This window comes from Aquila chrysaetos, chromosome 11 (assembly GCF_900496995.4).
Source record: "Aquila chrysaetos chrysaetos chromosome 11, bAquChr1.4, whole genome shotgun sequence".
NCBI classification, from domain to species: domain Eukaryota; kingdom Metazoa; phylum Chordata; class Aves; order Accipitriformes; family Accipitridae; genus Aquila; species Aquila chrysaetos.
In genome coordinates this window covers 42,836,689-42,855,860 of record NC_044014.1, presented here as the reverse complement: position 1 = coordinate 42,855,860, position 19,172 = coordinate 42,836,689, and the positions used below count along the sequence as shown (strand labels likewise).

The following is a 19,172-nucleotide window of genomic DNA, read 5'->3' as shown; positions in this document are numbered from 1 at the left end:
TCCGCAGCAATTTCTCATGAGTAAAAATAGGGAAAGGTTTGGAGCCGGGAGGGCGAGTGTGTTGGGATGGGAGGGTCAGTTCACCCCTAAACCTGGCTTTTTCCAGGAACAAGCTGGAAATAAATAGGTTTAAAAAAGAAGGAGAGAGAGAGGCAGCGCGAGAACCCTGTGGAACTGGCAGCCCTGCTGCCTCCAACAAAGGTGCTTTGTTCTCCTGGCAGCACAACTTGACCCGTGAGATAGTGTTTTGCTGCCCCTGGAGCAGCTCCTTGCACAAGGTCTCGAGTCACCGGGCTTCTCCCGGCATTGGGCTCTGTGGTCCGGCAGGTTTCTTCCCTAGGGATGGTTTAGCAGGTGGCAGGAGCGGCGATGTGGTTTGCATCCCGCTTTTGGCCGTGCATCCGTGCCACGGATGCTGTGTAGAGGGAGAAGCCGGGCATGAAGCTGGCTATGGAGGACAGAATCTGGATTGCACCCTTAGGGCAGGGATGGGGATGCAGAGGAATCTTGCCTCGCTCTGCAGTTCGGTGGACGCGTCAAGTCTACTCGCCCCCAGAGCTAGTATCTGCCAAACCCCCGTGAAGCTGCCATTAGGGCCATCGGGGCTCCTGGGTCTCCTGGGCCCCAGTTCAGAAGCCTAAATGTGGGGATCTGGTACCGTTTGAGGCTCTCTGCTTCCCCACCGAGCCTCTCCACCACCCCCACAGAAGGGTTTGAGGCTTTTGTAGGTCCTGTCTCGTAACTGTTGGTCCTGTGCCAGATGTCTCCAATCCCTCGAGGCATCTCAGAGAACATCAGGTGCCTCTGTTGCACCCTCACGGCCCTCACCATGTCCCTTCTTAGTCCCCGAAAAAGCCTCCAAGCCCAATGTAGGATTTTTAAAACCACCAGGCCGGGACTGCCTGTGGGCGTGCTTCACCCCTCTCTTACACGCAACACATCTTTGGTGCCACAGTGGTACCCACAGCACCCATCTGGGTGGCATGGGGCCACCCAATCCCACTGTAGAGCTCACCCCGTGGAGGCTTTTATGTTCTCCAGCTGTTTGATGGGGTCTTGCCAGCTTTGGCGTCCTTGCAGAGGGTTTGGAAGAGGATGGAGAGGAACCACTTTGATCCACTGTGACTTGGGGTCTCTGCACAGGGAAGAAAGACTTCTTACCCCTGCTGTGGAGAGGGATCACCCAGGAACTTTCATTTAATCACGGAGACAAACCATCCGTTGGTCCCAGAGACCTTTGGTATGGTCCACATTGGCACTTAAATCTGTTTTTATGCAACTTTGAAGAGCTCATTGGCTTGTTCTTTGGCCTGATAGTGACAAGTGTCATCGCTAAGAGTAAATATCCCTGTTGAGCTTGGTAAAAAGGAGGCGATAAGGTGTCCAAGCATCCTGAGAAGTTAGGAGGGGAAAGGCAAGGAGGAGCAGAGAGTGGGGTGGAGCAAGGGGAAGATGACTTCTGGCCCAAGGCAGGAATTGGTGATGTGGTGATGGGAACTCAATGCTCCTGTTGTGCCTAGCATGAACGCGGAAGAGCCACTGTAGGGAACATATACAGCTGTTACTGAAACGAGCTTGAAGCAAGCCTAGGAGAAAATGCAGAAATGATTCTAGCCAAGGGAGGGTGGAAAGGGATGGACTCATTTTTGTCCCAAGTCTTTAGTATTTGGGGCAGTATGGAAGTAACCGCAAAACCCCCAGCTGGTGTTATGCCATAACACCACGCAGGCTCGCTCTGGTTCTAGGACAACCCTTTTGTAAATGGAAATGTTTGTATTATCCCATTAACCAGTTACTAACTCTCAAAACTTATTTGCAGCTCCACGAATGAAGAGCATTTGGAGTTCAAGAAGGCTTTGTACAGAACAGATGCCAGGAGCTCCCTAGACTTGCGAAACATGACTGTGTCTGGCAGCGTGACCTGGGACACCTCCGCCCTGGAGACGAGAGCGAGCGATGGGAGAGAAGAAAGCACTTTAGAGAGACTCTCTGGCTTGAAGGACTCGAAAGACTCGCGGTGTGTAAAGGAGTCGGCATTTGCCGTGGAGCCCCAGGTTGTAAATACTGTGCAGGTGGATCCTGAGCAACTGGAGAGCGACTCCGAGGACCTGGACGGTGGTAAGGTGGCAGCAGAGACGCCCAGCCCTTGTGCTGGGGCATCGGTTGGCGGCGGGGAAGAGAAATATCTTAAAAATGAACCAAAGCAACTTGAAGGCCTCAGCAAAGAGCACTTAGATAAAAGCAAGAGGGGAATCCAGAGGGTTGACTGGATTTCTAGACCCAACAAAAGCCCAAGTCCTCACTACAAAGACATAAGTAAGCCGACAGATGTAGCAACCAACTTGCCCTTTCGGGGACAGTCCGTGCGTGAAGTGCCTCCTCCGCTGACTCCGACGGTGTTCAGAAAAACGCTAAACCCTGTCCTTGGCAAGTCCAAATCCCTGGAGAGCTCCTCGTCCCACAGGAAGGGGCTGATGGTCGACTCGGACTTGGGTGAGATCAACCCACTCAACACGGCCGAGTGGACAATCCAGAAGCCGGGTCTTCAGCTCGGCGCGGACCTCACCGTCGGCAAACAGTCCTGGACGGTAAATGCCGAAGACTCGGTGGAGCGGATCCCGTTGATGTCTCTGGAGCCTGCTACCTGCAGCTCCTACGACATCGAAATGAGGCCCTACGTGTGCAGCGTCTTGTTGGAGGAACAGGGAAAAGAGGAGCTGGGTCCGGAGGAGGACCCTACGGTGTACACCTGCATCGAGTGCAGCATTTACTTCAAGAAGAAGGAACATTTGATGGATCACATGCTTCAGCATAATCGTGGACCAGGGAGGGACCAAGACAGAGATGCTTTGGGAGGGCAGTGTCAATTCTGCTGCAACGAGTGCGGATGGGCCTTTGGAGACCCCACGTCTCTGGAGCAGCACAAAAGGCTCCACCAAGAGTCTAGGGAAAAAATTATCGAAGAGATTCAGAAGTTGAACGAGTTTCCAGACGAAGGCCGGGAAGCCCGGCTGCAGTGCCCCAAGTGTGTCTTTGGCACAAACTCCTCCAAGATCTTTGTCCAGCATGCCAAGATGCACGTCAAGGAGAGGAAGGACCAAGGGGCAAAGAACATGAATCTCTTTGGAAGCGCGGGCAGCGGAGAAATACGGGATAGCCCCGTGCACGGCATTTACAAACACTTCAAACCAAATGAACACGTGTCCCTGCAGATGCAGGTACCGCCTCACGGCAGCAGCAAAGGGCTCAGCACCTGTATGCTCTGCAGCTTCCCGGCCCCCAATGAGAACATCCTCAAGGAGCACATGAAATACGCCCATTCCCACCTCTCCTGGGACACGGAGGTGTACGAAGATGATCCCAATCAACCGGGAACTAGCAGAGATGCCTACAGCCCGGCCAGGACAGGCCGGTTTGCAGAGACTGATTATTTCGGCAAAGCAGACCGGCTTTTCCCTCCGCCTCACCGAGAAAGCACATCGCATTACGAAGGTGTTCACGGTTTTGCCCTAACTCACCCAAGACTCGACAAAAGCAACGGGGCTAGTAAAAAGGACTACCAGACATCAGGGTTTCATGCCAGGAAAGCAGCTCCGTACGCTGCCCCACACAAAAACCTGGGGTTGTCCGGTTTTTCTTCCGCTAAAGCTTATTCCCAGTATGCTCTGCAGCAGTTGAAAAAAAAAGCAGCATCTCAGCACCTTGAAGGAGAAGGCGACGGTCTCAGGAGCCACCCGATGGGGCTGGAGGAGCTCAGGCACAAGTGGATGTTGGGCAGCGACACTGGGAGCATGGAAGAGGAGATCTCCGTAAGCACAGAAATAGATTTGAGTGAGAACAGAGGCATCAAACCCGTCACCATCCCTCAAGCTGCCTTGGACCTCAAGAGGACGTTCAGAGACACCTTGAAAGCCACGGACTCTTCGATAGCTTCGGAGGAGCAGCAGCAGCAGTTGCGGAAGATGGTCCCCATCGTCCTCCTGGAGGAGGTGAACCTGCACCCCAAGGCGACGAAGCGGCCCCGGGGGAAGCCGTTCAAGAAGAAAACAACACTCCCTTCCCGGGAATTCGTGATGGAAGAGCCCCTTCCCTTGGATATGCTCCTGTTGGACGCTCCTCTGGAGGGTCCTCTGGAGCTTGATGACCTCTTGGACTCCGACTCACCCATGCTGAAGAATGAGGAGAGGAAATGTCCCTACTGCCCAGACAGGTTTCACAACGGGATCGGGCTGGCGAACCACGTGCGGGGCCACCTCAACAGGGTGGGGGTGAGCTACAACGTCCGTCATTTCATCTCGGCGGAAGAAGTGAAAGCTATTGAGCAAAAATTTTCCTTCCAAAAGAAGAAGAAAAAAGGTAGTATGTATTCAATTCACCGTGCTTTCTATTTTCTTATTTTAATCGGTGGGGTTTTCTCCTCCCACCGAGAACTGGGTATGTATGGTACTGTAGTCAACCTGAACCGTGGTGGCCACGGCACAACCGGTGGCATGCGGTTGTCTCAGGTGCAAACCCCCCCCCCCCCCCCCGACCCCGGAGGCCTGAGCCAGGGGTTTTAGCGGCATCGCTGACTGTCTGTCCTTCTTTCCGCAGTTGCAAACTTTGACCCGAGTACTTTCAGCCTGATGCGATGCGAATTCTGCGGAGCCGGTTTCGACACGCGAGCGGGTCTCTCCAGCCATGCCAGAGCCCACCTGAGAGACTTTGGTATTACCAACTGGGAACTCACCATCTCACCCATTAACATCCTCAAGGAGCTGTTGGCCAACTCATCGGAGCATCCGATGCTGCAAGCGGCGATGGGAGCGGAGCCCTCGTCCCCGAGCCGAGAGAGGGAAGCTCACGGCTTCGTGCCTCGCAAGAGCATGACACCCATGTCCGAGTGCAGCATTCCACGGTCTCCTCTGTCCCCGTTCCCCCCGTCCTGGGGAGATGAGTCCCTGCAGTCCTACAGAGATGGTAAGTGTCCCGCGAATGCCCTGTGGAAGCCAGAAACCCTTTTGATAGCCCCACATCATTGCGTCCTGCTGAACAGAGCCTCGCTGGAGGAGGGGTATTTACAGGGAAGGGTTTAATCGGCATAACCTGGTGTTGGTTTATCCAGCTCCATCGTTGATGCTCTGGGTCTTGTGAAATCTGGTGCTGGTTTAGGGCAGGCGGATGGAGATGCTGGCAGATGAAAGAGTTGGGCGGTGCGGTCTCTTGAGGGGTGGATGGAGGGGTCGCATCCCACCAGGGAGCCGTGCTTTGGACATTTGGGCTTTGTTGGAAAGTGTCGCATTATAGGTACAAGGCTTCCATAGGGGAAACGCCTAAAGCTTCACAAATCGTGGGGCAGAGAGTGGCTGGAGGGAAGGAGAAGAGCGTGGTCGCTGGTACCGGTTCGGCCTGGCAGTGCTTGGCCACACAGAAGGCAGGATGCGACCTCTGGCTTGGGGAGCTGTGTTCACCCCTCAGCCGCTTATTTTCCATAAGTGGTATGTTACTGTGGTGGGAAGTGTAAAGGGTCCTTGCCAAATGGATTTGGGTCTGAGCTCGTCGCCCTCCGTCAGAGGAGCTCCAAACTATTCAAACAGGATTATCTATTCCAGAGCAGAGCCCGTCCCAAACAGCTTCCGGGTTTCTTTTGCAAGGCTCCAAAAAAACTGAATTTGCCCCAAAAACTTGGCAACGTACCATTCTGCCAAAGACTAAAAACTTGCTCGTGCATTAGGAAAAACAACCACCTACAGACACCTGGCGCTACTGGAAGCGTCTTGAAGTCCCTGAAGCAGCTTTTCGTTAGGTTCTGCTCAGCCTAATCCTATGTTAGATACAGCCCTGCGGCGAGAAGCTATCTGTCTTTAATTGAAATATCAAAGAGCCTGTAATCCTGGCTCTCCAGACTGTTCCACATGCCTGGGACGCTCTTTGGAAGGAGTCTTGAGCGTAACGAACACAAATTAAAATACGAACAAACCCAAACTCTTTTTTTTCTTGGCATGGCAGACCTTGGAGGATGAATAGCTACCAGCCCGGGGTGGTGGTTGATGCCAATGAGAGGCGTTTTGGAGGGCTCAGCTGGGTTTCTGCTGCCAGTGGCTGGATGCTCCCGCTGACTGTGACTATCGCTCGGCAATTTTTACGTCTCCTGGTGCCCAGATTTCACTGGCACAAGCCGTTATAGATAGCGCTGCTGTTTTAAAAACTAGGGCTTGGGTATTTTGTAGTTAAGAAGGGTGGAAAGTATCTCGGTGAAGAAAGAGTGCGGCCACCCTTCGGTAACAACCGCTCATCGGAGAAGAGGTTAATGCAGTTCTTAACACGGCAAATCTAATATCAAATGTCCCCAGTGTGAAGTTTTAGAAAAAAAAAAAAAAAATGGGTCATGTCTTGAAATACGATCTTGCTTATCGGTTCGGGCAACGTCACTCAAGTTTTTTTCAGCATGTGATGTTGGCCCGGGGCTGGGAACTTCTCCTGCTCCTTGCTGTGCCCATCTCCAGTTGCCTTGAAATGCTGGTGGGTGCTTGGTGGGAGAAATCGGGTCAGGAATTGTCCTTTGAGTTGAATGAAAGCTTGATTTCGGTCCTCTTCAGCGTTGTATTTAAACCCAGATAAGGCTGAGGATGGACACGTGGGATGAGCGGAGGGTGAGCGTGACCTGCACAAGAGCAAGAGCTCAAACCCACCCCCTTCAGCAGCGCTCCTGGATTTAAACTCGCGTGCTCTGTATTCCGTTACGAGTCATGTCTTTGGGGGACAATGCCAAGAAAATGGGTAAATTTGGAAAGCTTAAAAATCCCCGGCCCAGCAACCTGTTGTGTAACCAAAGCATGCACAGCGGATCACGTGGAGATAGCGATCGGTGGACGGCTTTTGTATTTAAATCCAAGCCTGAAGTCTCTTAGTTACGCTCCCAAGCTCATGGAGACGACTTGCCATGAGTCAAAACCCTCCTTGTTTTGCTTCCAGCCCGAAATGACGCTTTCAGGGCGCTCTGGCTTCGTGCTGAAAGTATCTGTTGCAACCGATTTAAGAACGAAGCGGTGCCCATTGCGTTGCAATATTTATTTAACTCTTGCTCTGAGTACGGCTGCGGGGAAGCAGCTGAGCAAACAGTGAAGTGGGTTTGGAGATTGGGGGATGCTGAATCTGCAGCAGGGAGGATTTTAGCCATTTTTTTTTTTTAAGCCCACCTGTCCCCATGTCTCTTCAAATCACTCATGAGATGTGCGAGAGCTCGAGTGACCTGCCTGCTTCTGCGTGGGTCTTTGCGGCCGTGCTAAATCCTCGACCGCTGCTCCCAGGCTGGAGCAAGGAGCTGCCTTAAGGGCACCTGCTTAGTGTTAACGTCCTCTGCTCGTGTTTCATGCTAATTCTGTAACTTACAGAGGGTTTTAAGCAACATAAACGAGATAAAGGCTGTTAGCAAGTTATAGTGGCAGGAGGATCTCGTGAACAGTCGGTGGTGGCACCGCACCAGACCTGGCGGCGTCTCAGCCGGTGGCTCTGTGTCGCGACGCCGGCAGCCCCGTGCCGTGGGAGCAGCGATACTACTTGCGCTCCGGGACGAAGTCACAGCTCAGAATCTGCAGGCAGCTCTCCGCAGACAGCTTCCTGCTTCCTTCCTCTCCACTTCCAGACGCGTGAACTGCCAGAAGGTCTCTGCCGGCATCGCAAGATGCCTCTGGAGCTGTTAAGAGCCAAGAATATCGGTAGACCCTTAACTGAAACCTTCCGTCGCGGGGGCGGGCGGGGAGAAATCCCCTTTTCGTGGAACGTTTCGTGAACCGTTTTCTGCGCTGGCTGCGGTTCGTGGTTTCTAACGAGGCTGCAGTGGGAAATGAAGGTGGAGGATTCAGCTCTGGGTGCCGGGAGATTGATTCGATGAGCATGGTGGTGCTCTCTGTTCTTGGGCTTGTAACCAAATCACCACAAGACCTGAGCGCCTCGGTCCTCTTGGGGTGAAGTCTCCCTTCCCGGAGCTGCTCGCAGGTGGGACGTGAAGAAGAAATGAAGAGCGGCATTGGGAAAGGGCTGTGGGTTTAACACACACTCGCTCTCTTACTGGTCTCATACTCTTGGCTGCGTGTTTAAAAACGAAAAAAAAAAAACCAAACCTCTTTAAGCAAAACTAAAAGTCAAAGGGAGGAAGTAGGTGTTTGGGTCTGCGGCGAGAACTTGAACTTGGCTGCACTGGGTGTTTAGATGGGAGCGTGTGTGGCAAAAACAGGATGTTTTGAGATACTGGGGGAATCTCAGAGGTTACCTGTTCCCTGCCGCTGCTTCCAGGCAAGTCCATGGTACTTAAACCAGCCTGAACTTGGCTGCTCCGGGCAGCCACTACCGCCCTCGGCACCCACGCTGCCGTCACCAGCCCTCACCCATAGAAAGCCGATGGGGTCTTTGGTATTTTTAGTATCTAAATCCATTACTGTTCATTTTACTCAAAATAAGCCAAGACAACAGTTTATGCTCTTCTGTAGACCCAGATCTTTCAATCTCCCCTTTTTGTATGATTTTTAGACCCTTGATCGCTCGTGATTTCCTCCCCGATATGTCTGAACCCTCCTTGAAGTGCCGTGCTCAACATCGGACACGTCTCGGCTGCAGTGCTGCGGAGAGCAGGAGGGTTATCCCGGCTCCTGCCCATCCCAGGACAGGCTGTGACGTAGTGGGGGTTGCAACATTCATTCTGGTTTGGTTTTGAACAGCTTAGAAGTCTGAAAACTATTTTTTTTTTTTTTTTTTTTTTTTCCCCCACCCTTTTCTGTGGAAACGCTGGCTCCTGAGCTGTCCCCAGCTGTCCCTGGGGAGTTGGTGGCTTCTCCAGGCAGGTCCCTGCACTCAACAGTGGCTTTCCCTGTATGTTGTGACGGGCAAAGGTGTGTCCTGCTGCTGCAACCGCCTCCTTAAAGCCCAGCTTGGCTCGTTAGCGAGGCTGTTTGTGTATCTCCTGGCTCCGAACCTATTGGCAGCCACCTCGGAGAACACGTGGCGCTTCTTGGCAGGCGTTGGGAAGTGTTAGGCAATTGCATCCTCCTCAAAACAGCTTGCAGTTCTCCTTCCTTGTAGCCTGCCTCACCTTGCTCTGTCCCCTGGACTGCTTCGCAGGGTTGGCACCTTCATCCTCTGTTCTTCTCCCCTTTTTTTGCCCCGGATTTAACTCCCTGTAGTTTCTCTTACTGTCCCAAACTGCAACGTCTTCTGCTAGACCTAGATTTCTCTTCTCAATCTGCTCCCCTGCAGCAATAGTGATGTTTCATCCAGGAAGAGGAGCAAACGTGCATTTGCTGGTTGACCTTCCACCCCCACGCAGTCTTTCCTTCTGGAGTGCATCCGATGTAGCGTGGGTTTTTAGGAGGGGGAGAGGGTCGGTTGAATGGCACGGGCTCAGGGAATGATTTCCCAACTGCTCTGTCTGCTGCTTGCTTGTGTTGAGCCCCCAGATGAGGACTGAGAAGTGGGGCTTGCCCCTACCATATCCAAGGTCCCGCCTTGGCTGAAGAGTGTCTTCTCCCTCTGTAGAGCATAATATTCAGAAACATTCATAGCATTTCCTGGCTTGGAAGGGACCACGAGGATCATCAAACACAACTCCCGACTCCATGCAGGGCATTCTAGAAGTTAAATCCTGTATCTAAGAGTGTTCTCAAATGCTTCTGGAACACCAGCAGGCTCGGGGCCCCCGACCTCATCCCTAGGGAGCTTATTCCAGTGCTTGACCACCCTCTCCATGAAGAACTCCCTTTCCTAATGGCCAATCTGAACGTCCCTTGATGCAGCTTTAAGCCGTTCCCTTGCGTCCTTCTACCAGACACCCAAGAGAAGAGATCAGCACCTCCCTCTCCGTTCCCCATCACGAGGAAGTTGTAGACATCAACGAGACCACCCCTCAGTCTCCTCTAAGCTGACCAACCCTGGTATCCTCAGCCACTCCTCACAACCCCTCTACTCCTTTCACCATCTCTGTTGCCCTCCTTTGGACATGTTCTAATACTTTTATGTCCTTCTCAGATTGTGGAGCCCCAAAGTGCCCACAGGACCGAAGGTGAGGTCACACCAAGACGTGGGACAAACCACATCTTTCGACCAGTTTGCTATAACTGTGCCTAATGCACCCCAGGATACGGGTGGCTCTCTTCGCCATGAGGGCACACGGTTGACTCCCGTTGAACTTCCCATCAACTGAGACCCCCAGATCCCTCTCTGCAGAGCTACGCTCCAGGACACGTGGAGAACAGAGCTCTCCTTTCAGCGGACAACGAGGGAAAAAGGGGCAGGGTGTGAGCATCAGGGGCTCCAGAATTGATTTTTAGGGCTGTTCAGGGCGAAACCTGGTGTGGTCTGCTCAGAGATATAAGTGGGCAGAGACCCCATAGCCGCTTTGATTCCTCCCCCCACCTCTTTTTATCCAGGATGTGCGAGCCAGCGTGGCCAGGGCCAGAAGGAGCCTGTGACTTTGTGGTGCCTGGGGTGGGGACAACCACAGCCCAAGCCTCAGCACAAGGGGCTGTGGAGAGGCTGGAGGAGATCAGAAGGGGAAGGCTCTTCCACCAGCACAAGTAGGGCTGGAAGAGGACGTTTATTATAGATTTTATGGGTTTTTTTCGAGCCTAGTTTCTTCCTCGACACTTTGACTTGAGAGTGAAGAGCTCAGCGCAGCTCAGCAGCGGCTCCAATTTCCATTCCGACCTTTGCTTCCTCTGGTTAATTGTAGTTGCCCTCCGCGAAGGAATTGAGATGCTTTGTGGACGTGGCCTTTCGTCCTCCTTTCCGTGGAGGAGCACGCCTGCGTGTCCCGTGGCGGCTGCGTTAATCGCAGATGAACGGAGGTCAGCAAAACCTTCTGGAGGTCCGTACCTGACCCCGGCTGCCAGCAAGGCCAACTTCAAAGCCAGGTCAGGTTGCTCAGGGCCGTGTCCCGTCGAGTTTGGAGAGGGTTGGAGGTACCACCATCTCTCTGCTGGGTTAACGTGCCCTGAGGACCCTCCTCGTGTTACGGTTCTCGGGTCACGCTCTCCTTTTGTGTCGGCCTCTCTGATTTTCCTCCCTGTGTACTCGTTCTGCGCTCACCCGCAGCCTGACCTACTTTCCGCCGTCTTTGATTCCTTTCTTGAGTTCCAGGTTATTGAAAAGCTCACGTTGGCCTCCTGCTTCCCTTCCCTCCTTCCCCTGCACGGGGATAACACAGGCTGTTGCCCTTGATACTGTCTCTTCTCCTGGTCTCTGAAGATTTCTGATGGTAGGCAGCGCCGCAGGGAGGCTGGACGTCGATTTTTAGCCTGAATTTGAGCTCCGTTTTCACTGCTGCTGATCTATGGCCACAGGAGACAGCGTGAAATCTCTCAGCCAGGTCTTCCAGCGCAGTAATCGTAGAGTGAGGATCCCTGGGGACACTGCTCGAAGGCAGATGGTCGCAATAACCTATTTCGGTCTTGGCAACCAAGGATAGAAATTGTCCCTTTCCCTTTCCTAACGTTTTTGGGAGACCCTGGCTTGTAACTGCTGGAGAAGGGAATGTTACGGGGGGGGGAACCCCTGAGCTGGGATGACCCAGGGATATCCATGGGTGCCGCAACCATGGCGGGTTCAAAACCAGCCTCACGGCCGCATCCGCATCCCAGCAGGATATCAGCGGAGAAAGGAACAGCATCTATTTCTTGTATTTCCCCTTTCTCCTTTAAATTTCGGTGAGCTCCTGTGCCTGCCACAGCGATTCCTCATGATCTCCTACTCCTGATGTTGTTTTTTCTCCAGTTCCTTTAAGCCAAGGAGAGGTTTTGTATCTTACCGCTCCAGTAGAGAAAGAAGAGAGGAACTTTAGGTGCAGTTTTTTAGTAGCCCGTCCTGCTCGGCAGAGCCAGCGAGGGGAAGTACTGTGTTTAAAATGATTTGATAGCTCAAAAGCGCAACAGAGAGCTGGCAAAACCCCCCTTGGCAAGGAATCGGCTCACATAGAGCTCTGGACGCTGTAGGCTGGCCAGCAAAGACAGATGCTTTCATCCTCACCCCAGACAGAGCCCGTTAGCGAGCCAGCCATCAGGCAGTCCTGCCTGTCCTGGCGTTGCCTGTACCCCTTGTTGCCTTTGCTGGATCTTCTTCAGGAAGATTTGGCTCAAATTTGGGGAATTATTTTTTCAGACCACGGGGCAAAGCTGAGCTCCGCAGCTTGGAAGCGGCACCGGCTGCTGCACAGATCATCCCCCGAGTCCAGGTTAAAGCAGCAGGTTATCCAACCGGAGCCCTTTTGCCAGGTGCAGCGGGGTTGTTGGCCGCTACGAGGGGCTTTTCTCTCCCCTCTTCTGAGCGTGGTTTGTTGAGAATTAGCGTGAGGATGTTTCACGGGTGTTTGAGGACTCGCGAATCTCTGTGCTACCCCGCAGATGTGAGCACGTGTCACCTCAGCACCTGAAAGCTGCCAGGGTGAGACCCTCCGTGTTGTCGCTGCACAGAGACTGAAGCCCCTGGGGACCTCTGGTTACTGCTGCAGGCTTTGAAACTCCCTGAAAATGTCAGGATCTGGCCCATTGTGGCTTCTTTAACCTCGCAGAAACTGCTGGTAGATGGATTAACCCCCTACCACCCCTTTTTAAGCTGTCTTGCGATGCAAAAGTAAGTAGGAATTTGAACCTCCAAAGCTTCCCCATGCTGAAAAACGAAGTGTCTGGTGTGGGTCTGGTTTTGTTTTAGCGGTGGCTCTCGTGGGCTGTCTCCTTTTCCCCCACTGCCTCTTCTTGGTTCGGTTTTGTTTACGCACTCTGGGAATGGCAGGCGGGTTTGCCATCGCACGTGGGTTTTCTTGGGGTAATTACGGACCGAATCGGCCAGCTTTGAGTGTGCGTTTTCAACTCGTAAGCCCAGAAACTGTAAGGAAATGCTTGTGGCCACGCTGGGACTCTGCTTGTCCTTCCCCAGGGAGGTGAGGAGGAGGATGGAGCTGAGCAGAAGCCATCCAAGGTAACGATTACACGCTCTGTCTTTCTGTATTTCTATTTTGGGCTCCGTAAGTAACTTTTATTCACCCCTGAGCTCCTTCGGTTAGAGCTGGCTTCCTCACCCTGATATGCCCAGAGTGGATGGGGACGGTTCCTGCGGGGATCGGTCCTCGCCGCTGAGGTTAACGGTCTGCGCTTGTTACGGTTCCTTTGCGATCCAGGTGGATTTTGTTTCCCAGTCCGGGTGGATTTTGGTTTCTTACACATGTTTCCGCCACGTTCCCTTCTCCTTGTCTTCACGCTGCGCTCCTGCAGCGTTTCCCTTTTCCGATACGACTCGTTGCCGCTCTTCGGCTCAGTGCGTGGCTGCGTCTCCCTTCGCAGAGCTTGCTCTCTCTCAACACCCGCTGTAATTTTGGAATAGCTCTTGTTGAAAACCCGGAGTTCTGAGCCTGTTCTGGTTGGGCTCGTCAGTCCGTTTGGGAGCGGGGCTTTCGGGGAGACTTTGCTGCCGTCGCCTTGGGTCTGAATCCGTCCTCAGGTGCTGTTTGTACCCCCTGCTTTAAGGAGAGGCGGCAGTGCCTTAGGAGACGGCCGATGTCCAGAGGAGGGATACGGGGACAACAAATTGCTTCTCTTTTGCTTTTTATTGAAGTGGTTTGGAATAGAAACCCCCGGGGCTGCGGTGGCGGGGGTGAGAACGGGACAGAGAAGGTTTTGGGTGGCCTTTTCCATCTCGGTGGGTGTCCGGGTGGTCCCGTCCTCTGGGTACGGGGCTGTTGGGATGGGGACAGCCCCGTTAAGCGGCGGGCAGGTTGAGAGAGGGGCTGGGGGGTTGAGGGGAGCCGTGGAAGGACACGGACCCTGGGGCTGGGCCTCGTCCCGTACCCCGAGCTCAGGCCCCGTGGGGGACTCGTGGGGCCAGGGTGAGAGCTGAGCCCCGCGGCACATCGATCCCGGGGCTGAGCTGGACCTGGGCCCCGGGGGCCTTGTCCGCTAAGCGGAGCCCAGGCCTGGGCCTCGCACCCCGCCATGGAAGTCCCTCTTCCTACCCCACCCCGCTCGATCGCTCGGCGCTCCCCTTTCCTCCCTGTCGCCGCCTCCCCGCACGCCTCTGCCAGCCGCGGTGCCGATTGCTCGGCGCTCGGCCTCCCGCCCCGGCGACGGGTGTCTCGCCCCCCCCCCCCCCCCCCCCCCCCCCCCCCCCGCCCGCCCTCCGCTTTCTCTCCGTTCCCTTACTCGGCGCTCGCCCGCTCGCCCTGGCGGGCGGGCGCGCGCCGGCTCGGCGCTCGGCCTAACGGCCTGGCGGCCGCCCCGCATGTGCCGGAGCCAAGATGGCGGCCTCCACCTCCTCGCAGCCCAAAGTGACAAAAGCGGCGGCGGCGCCGCGACCCCGGGACCGGGACCGGGGTGGGGACGGCGAACCCGAGCCCGAGGCAGCGCCCGAGCCGGGTGAGCTCCTTTTTTTCATCGCCGACCCCGCCCCGCCCGCGCCCGGGCCCACCCGCGGCCCACCCCCCCCACTCCAACCTCCCCCCCCTCCTTCCCCTTCCACCCCCATCCTCATCCTCTTCCCCCCCACGGGCCCGACCCCGGGGGTCGCCGCCGGTTCCGGGCCCGGTTCTGACGAGGAAAGGGAGGGGAAAGAGAAAGAAGAGCCGGCGAGAACCGCTGTCGCCGAGCCGCCGCCCTCCTTTGTCCGTACCCCGGCCTCGCTTTGTCCCCTCACGGGGGCCCCCCCCCCCGGATCCGGCCTGTCCCGCTTAAAACGGGACGCGCCCGGTTCCTGTCACCGCTGGGGACGGGATGGGGGGGGGACGGGGATGAGGTTGGGGGGGGGGGGGAGCTTCTTTCCTCCTCCTCGCCCCCCCGGGGTGAAGGGTTGGGGATGGGGGGGGGAGGGACGGGACACACGACACGATCCGGTGTGTCGGGGCGGGGGGGGATGTAAATCCCGGCCGTGCCTTAGGGACCAGCCTGGGGTGGGAAGCGATACCCGGTGAGGCCGAGGAAGCCCCCAGCCCGCCCCCGGGCCCGGGCGGGGCTGCCAACGCCGCCCCCCCCCCCCCCCCCCCCCCCCGCAGGGAGGTGGCACCATCCCCGTCCTCACCCCCGCGGGGAGGTGCCACCTTCCCTGTTCCCCTCCCCGCAGGGAGCTGTCACCTTCTTGTCCCACCCCCCCCAGTAGGGAGCTGTCACCTTCATGTCCCACCCACCCAGCAGGGAGCTGTCACCTTCATGTCCCGTCCCCCCCCCAGCAAGGAGCCGCCACCATCGGTGTCCCCTTCCCCACAGGGAGCTGCCACGATCCGTCCCCCCACTTCCCGCAGGGAGCTGTCGCCATCCATCCATCCTACCGCAAAGAGATGCCACCTTTATGTCCCTGTGTCGTCCCCCCACCCACCCCAGGGAGCTGCCACCTTCGTGTGTGTCCCCCCCCCCAAAGAGAGCTGCCACTGTCCGCTATGAGGGAGCTGCCGCCATCTCCCCTCCTGCAGGGAAATGCCACCATCCTCCCCCCAAGCACCCCCAAATCCCTCTGGCAGGTCACCGCCATCCCAGCGCCTTGTCACCTGCCACCGGGATGGGTGTCCCCCTCTAAAATTACCCGCCAGCCCCGTGCAGAGCCCCCTTCTCTCCCATTCTCCCTCTTGAGCTCTCCGGAGCAGCCTAAACCTTCGCGTCGTGAAGCTACCTCCTCATGCTGACCTCCCTCGTCCTTGTTATCCGCCCTCGAGAGCTGACGATCTTTTTCTCTTGGCAGTCCTGGCTCCGGAAGAGGAAGAACTGGTGGCCATGGAGGTGGGTTCACCCCCTCTCCCGAAAAAAAGCGCTCCCGCCGGGCAGCTGGATCAACCCCCCACCAGGATAGGGACCAAACTGTCTCCTGAGCCGCCTGGGAGCAAACCAGAGCCTCAGGACTCCAAAAGTGAGTATTTTGCCCGGCTTCTCGTCGTTTCTGACAGCTGAGTGCTGGGGTTTTGCTGCGAGGAGAGAACGGGGAGCCTGGCAGGCATTTGTTTAACCGAATCCAGGAGGATTTTTAGGTCCTTTTGCTTAATTAATTCTCTAATTATAAGAAGGTGGTCATGTTGTACTCCGGTATCGCTGGTTTACATCGCTTTTCTTTCCCTGGCACCAGCAGCTTTCCAAAGGTCGCCGGGACTGACTTGCGCTCTCTGTCCTCCTTAAACCACCTCAGTCAGTCCTTCATCTCCTAGTTAACGACGTTCCCCTAAAATGATCGCTTTGAAATCCCTCTCCCTCGCTGGCTGGGCTTTGGAGCCTGCCTGTGGCTCACCAGTTGCAGGCAAGGCTTCCAAAAACACTCTGGAAAACATCCTTGAGTGGGAAAAAAACGGCTTCCTTCCATGCTAGAGCAGCGATCCTTGTTCTCCCACGGCTCTGCTCGCTCTTCCCCGCTTTATTCCTGCCCACGCAGGGATGCACGGAGCATCTTAACGTTGAAAATTAGGGTTGGGGGTGTTAAAAATCCCTTGGGAGCATGGCCAGACGCTGCTCCTTGTGCATCCTGCCTCGGCCGTGCCCTGATTTTCTTTTTTCTCTCTCCTTCTTTCTCTTTTTAGCCCAGAACCTTACGACGTGCGAAGTGTGCGGCGCCTGCTTCGAAACCCGCAAAGGCTTATCCAGCCATGCCCGTTCTCACCTACGGCAACTTGGCGTAGCCGAATCGGAGAGCAGCGGGGCTCCCATCGATTTGCTTTACGAACTGATGAAGCAAAAAGGCAAACCCGACGGCAGCCCCATGTCTCCCACCCTTGGCAAAAAATCCGGTTCCCCCAAAGACGCCACCGCCACTTCCCCTCGACCCACGCTCCTGGCGCTCGGCAAGGCCGGCGATCGCCCGCCAGATGGTCCCGTTAATAAAGCCATCAAATCCCCTCCCGGCTTCTCAAAAAATCTCTCGCAACCAGGATCCCCCATCCTTAAGAAGGTGCCGCCCGCTCTTTCGGGGTCCCCGTCTCCAAAAAACCCGGAGGAGAAGAGCTCCAAGCTCTCACTGAGCCCTCTGCAGAGCTCCCCGAAAGCACAGTGGCCGCAGGCGGATGAGGAAGGACCCCTCAATTTAAGTGAGTTTCTTTTGGTTTTTTTTGTTTTCCATGCTTCCTATTCAGCTGAGCGCAGGGGAAATCCCCGGCTTCTCCCATCCTGCTTCTGCTAAGCCAGGCATCCCTCGGCAGCTGGGAGGGCGCAGAGCTCGGTGGAGGAGCTGGTGTTTGGTAACGGCCGTGCTGAGGAGATACGGGCCGCTCGGTTGCGACCGTCGGAGGGGACGGTCTTTCCTGAGTGGGCAAACGGGGATTCCCGTTGGGATTTCAGGAAAACTACTGGCTTTCTGCCCTCTGAGCTCTTCACATCTCCCTCCCTTGCTTCTCTCACCTCTTTCGGCTCTGCCGGGCTGTGGTTCGGCTGGTGTGGAGCACTCTCCTGCGCTGCGGCTTGATCCGGCACAGCCGGCTCCCTCTTCCTGACGGAGCGTGGTGGGTTTGGCTAGCGTCGGCCCGTTCCCCGCTGCCATTTCCAGCATCAGATGCGCTCGGAGAGGCGCTGCCGTGGATCTTGGGACCGCAGCCCTGGTGCTGCCGTGTCCCTCTTTGTCCCCAAGCTCCGTTGGTGACTTATTCCAATACCTTGGGACCAAAATGGTTTTCCCGGCAGCAGCCGGCTCTTGCCGCCTCCTCCCTAAGCACCGTGTCCTGCTGGGAACGTCTTCTTCAACAGCTCAAAGGGCTGTTTGGTTTCTCTGGCTCGTTAGTTCTTTGTCCTCGTTACTGGGCTTGCCCAGCGAGCCTGTCCCACTGCTGGCAGCACCAAAAGTCACTTCATCTTCCCTGGTGGGAATCGTGGGTGCGTTTGGGGGTCGTTTGATGCGATAAAGCGGAAGACAGCGTCCTAATGTTTGCTCTGTCCCCTCCTTCCCTCGCTGCAGGAGTGGCTTTAAGACCTGATATCCTTCAAAATCCCCACGGCTGGGGATTTCCTAACCCTGCCAGGTTTCTTGGAGCTGTAGGGCTATAAAATTACTCCGTCCTGGCTACCGTCTCGCTTTTCATAAGCTGAAAACTCCGGGATGGCAGAGTCGGATGCTGGTCGGTGGCGGGACAGACTCTGTAGCTGGAGGATGCACCCGTGGGTTTGCCGGAGCAGAGACACTCTCTGGGTGCTGCTCCTCCACCGGTGACAGAAGATGCAGAGTTTGGCCCCAGCTTTTCCTCCCAGCCCTTTAAAGACTTGGAGCAGCAACAAAAAAGTACTTTATGCCTGTCTTGTAGCCAGTGCCGTAATTCCTCTTTGTTAGGGCTGCCAGCTAATGAAGCCGTAGGAGCAGACGAACTCTGGTCTGGCTGCTCAGCTTGGCATGAGCAAAGTCTCCGGCACGCTGCAGGCTGCAGCGGCTGACAGATCCCTAGTCGTGGCACAAGGAATCGGCCGATCTTCTCCCTCCTTCCCCTCTGCTGGCCAAGAAAATGAAGCCGTGGCCGTGCTGGCTCTCGGCTGGGGCCGGTCTGTGTGGTGAGGAGGGTTTTGGCTGCCGCGATGCCTCTGCTCCGTCTCTGTAGGCCCCTTCTTGGTATCAATTCAGTGGCGCCCAAAATTCTGACTTTGGTTAGAAATTACCACCCTGGCCTCCCTGGTGAGCAATTTCCACTGGCAGAGACAGCAGCACGGTGCCCGGGAGCGGCTGGACGAGTCCTGCCTGCGCCAATCTCCCCTGCACCTGAAATTATCCTGCTCAAGTCTCCCTTGCTGTGCGGGTTTAAGCCGCTGGCATGGTTTTTCCCCAGTTCCAGGCAGGGATCTACCTTGATTTCTCCATCCCGACGCAGCACCGATGGTTTCTCCCTTCCCCTCCGCAGCCGGAGGGCAGACAGGGATCAGGGAAGTTAATGTTTCTCCTCCAGGATATCATGTGGCTCAGGGTGCAGCTTGGTTTTGGTAGTAAAAACTCTTCCAGCTTCGTCTTCCTCCTCCTATTCATCAATGTGCTGGGAATTGGCACTTCCTGGAGGCCGGAGATGCCCCTGCTCGAGGGCCGAGCGTCCAGCACCGGGATTAGCAGGGATGCGCTTGGTTTAGGCACGCGGTGTTCGTCCCGGTGCCACCGGCCCCGCGGTGTCTTCATCCAGAGCCCTTCCTCCTCCCCGCAGCGGCTGGGCTTGGACGCTGTGGCGTGAGACTTGCCGCTTCCTACGGACGCGAGCGGGGAAGGGACACGAGTGTCTGTGTTAT

At 55.8% G+C, this 19,172-nt stretch overlaps 1 protein-coding gene across 6 annotated transcripts in view; it reads left to right on the top strand.

The window, feature by feature from the left end:
* The window catches only part of WIZ (WIZ zinc finger), a 54,214-nt gene that overhangs the window by 30,417 nt on the left and 4,625 nt on the right, over positions 1 to 19,172 (top strand). For 3 of the 6 annotated variants that reach the window (XM_041127292.1, XM_041127290.1, XM_030030729.1), the window contains exons 4-7: positions 1,820 to 4,359; positions 4,594 to 4,959; positions 15,685 to 15,849; positions 16,508 to 17,011. In XM_041127292.1, the coding sequence (XP_040983226.1) occupies positions 1,820 to 4,359; positions 4,594 to 4,959; positions 15,685 to 15,849; positions 16,508 to 17,011 (3,575 nt within the window). Of the gene's footprint in view, positions 1 to 1,819; positions 4,360 to 4,591; positions 4,960 to 14,228; positions 14,373 to 15,684; positions 15,850 to 16,507; positions 17,012 to 19,172 lie in introns of those variants that run through there. The other 3 variants (XM_041127291.1, XM_030030730.1, XM_030030731.2) reach the window with 3 other exon arrangements.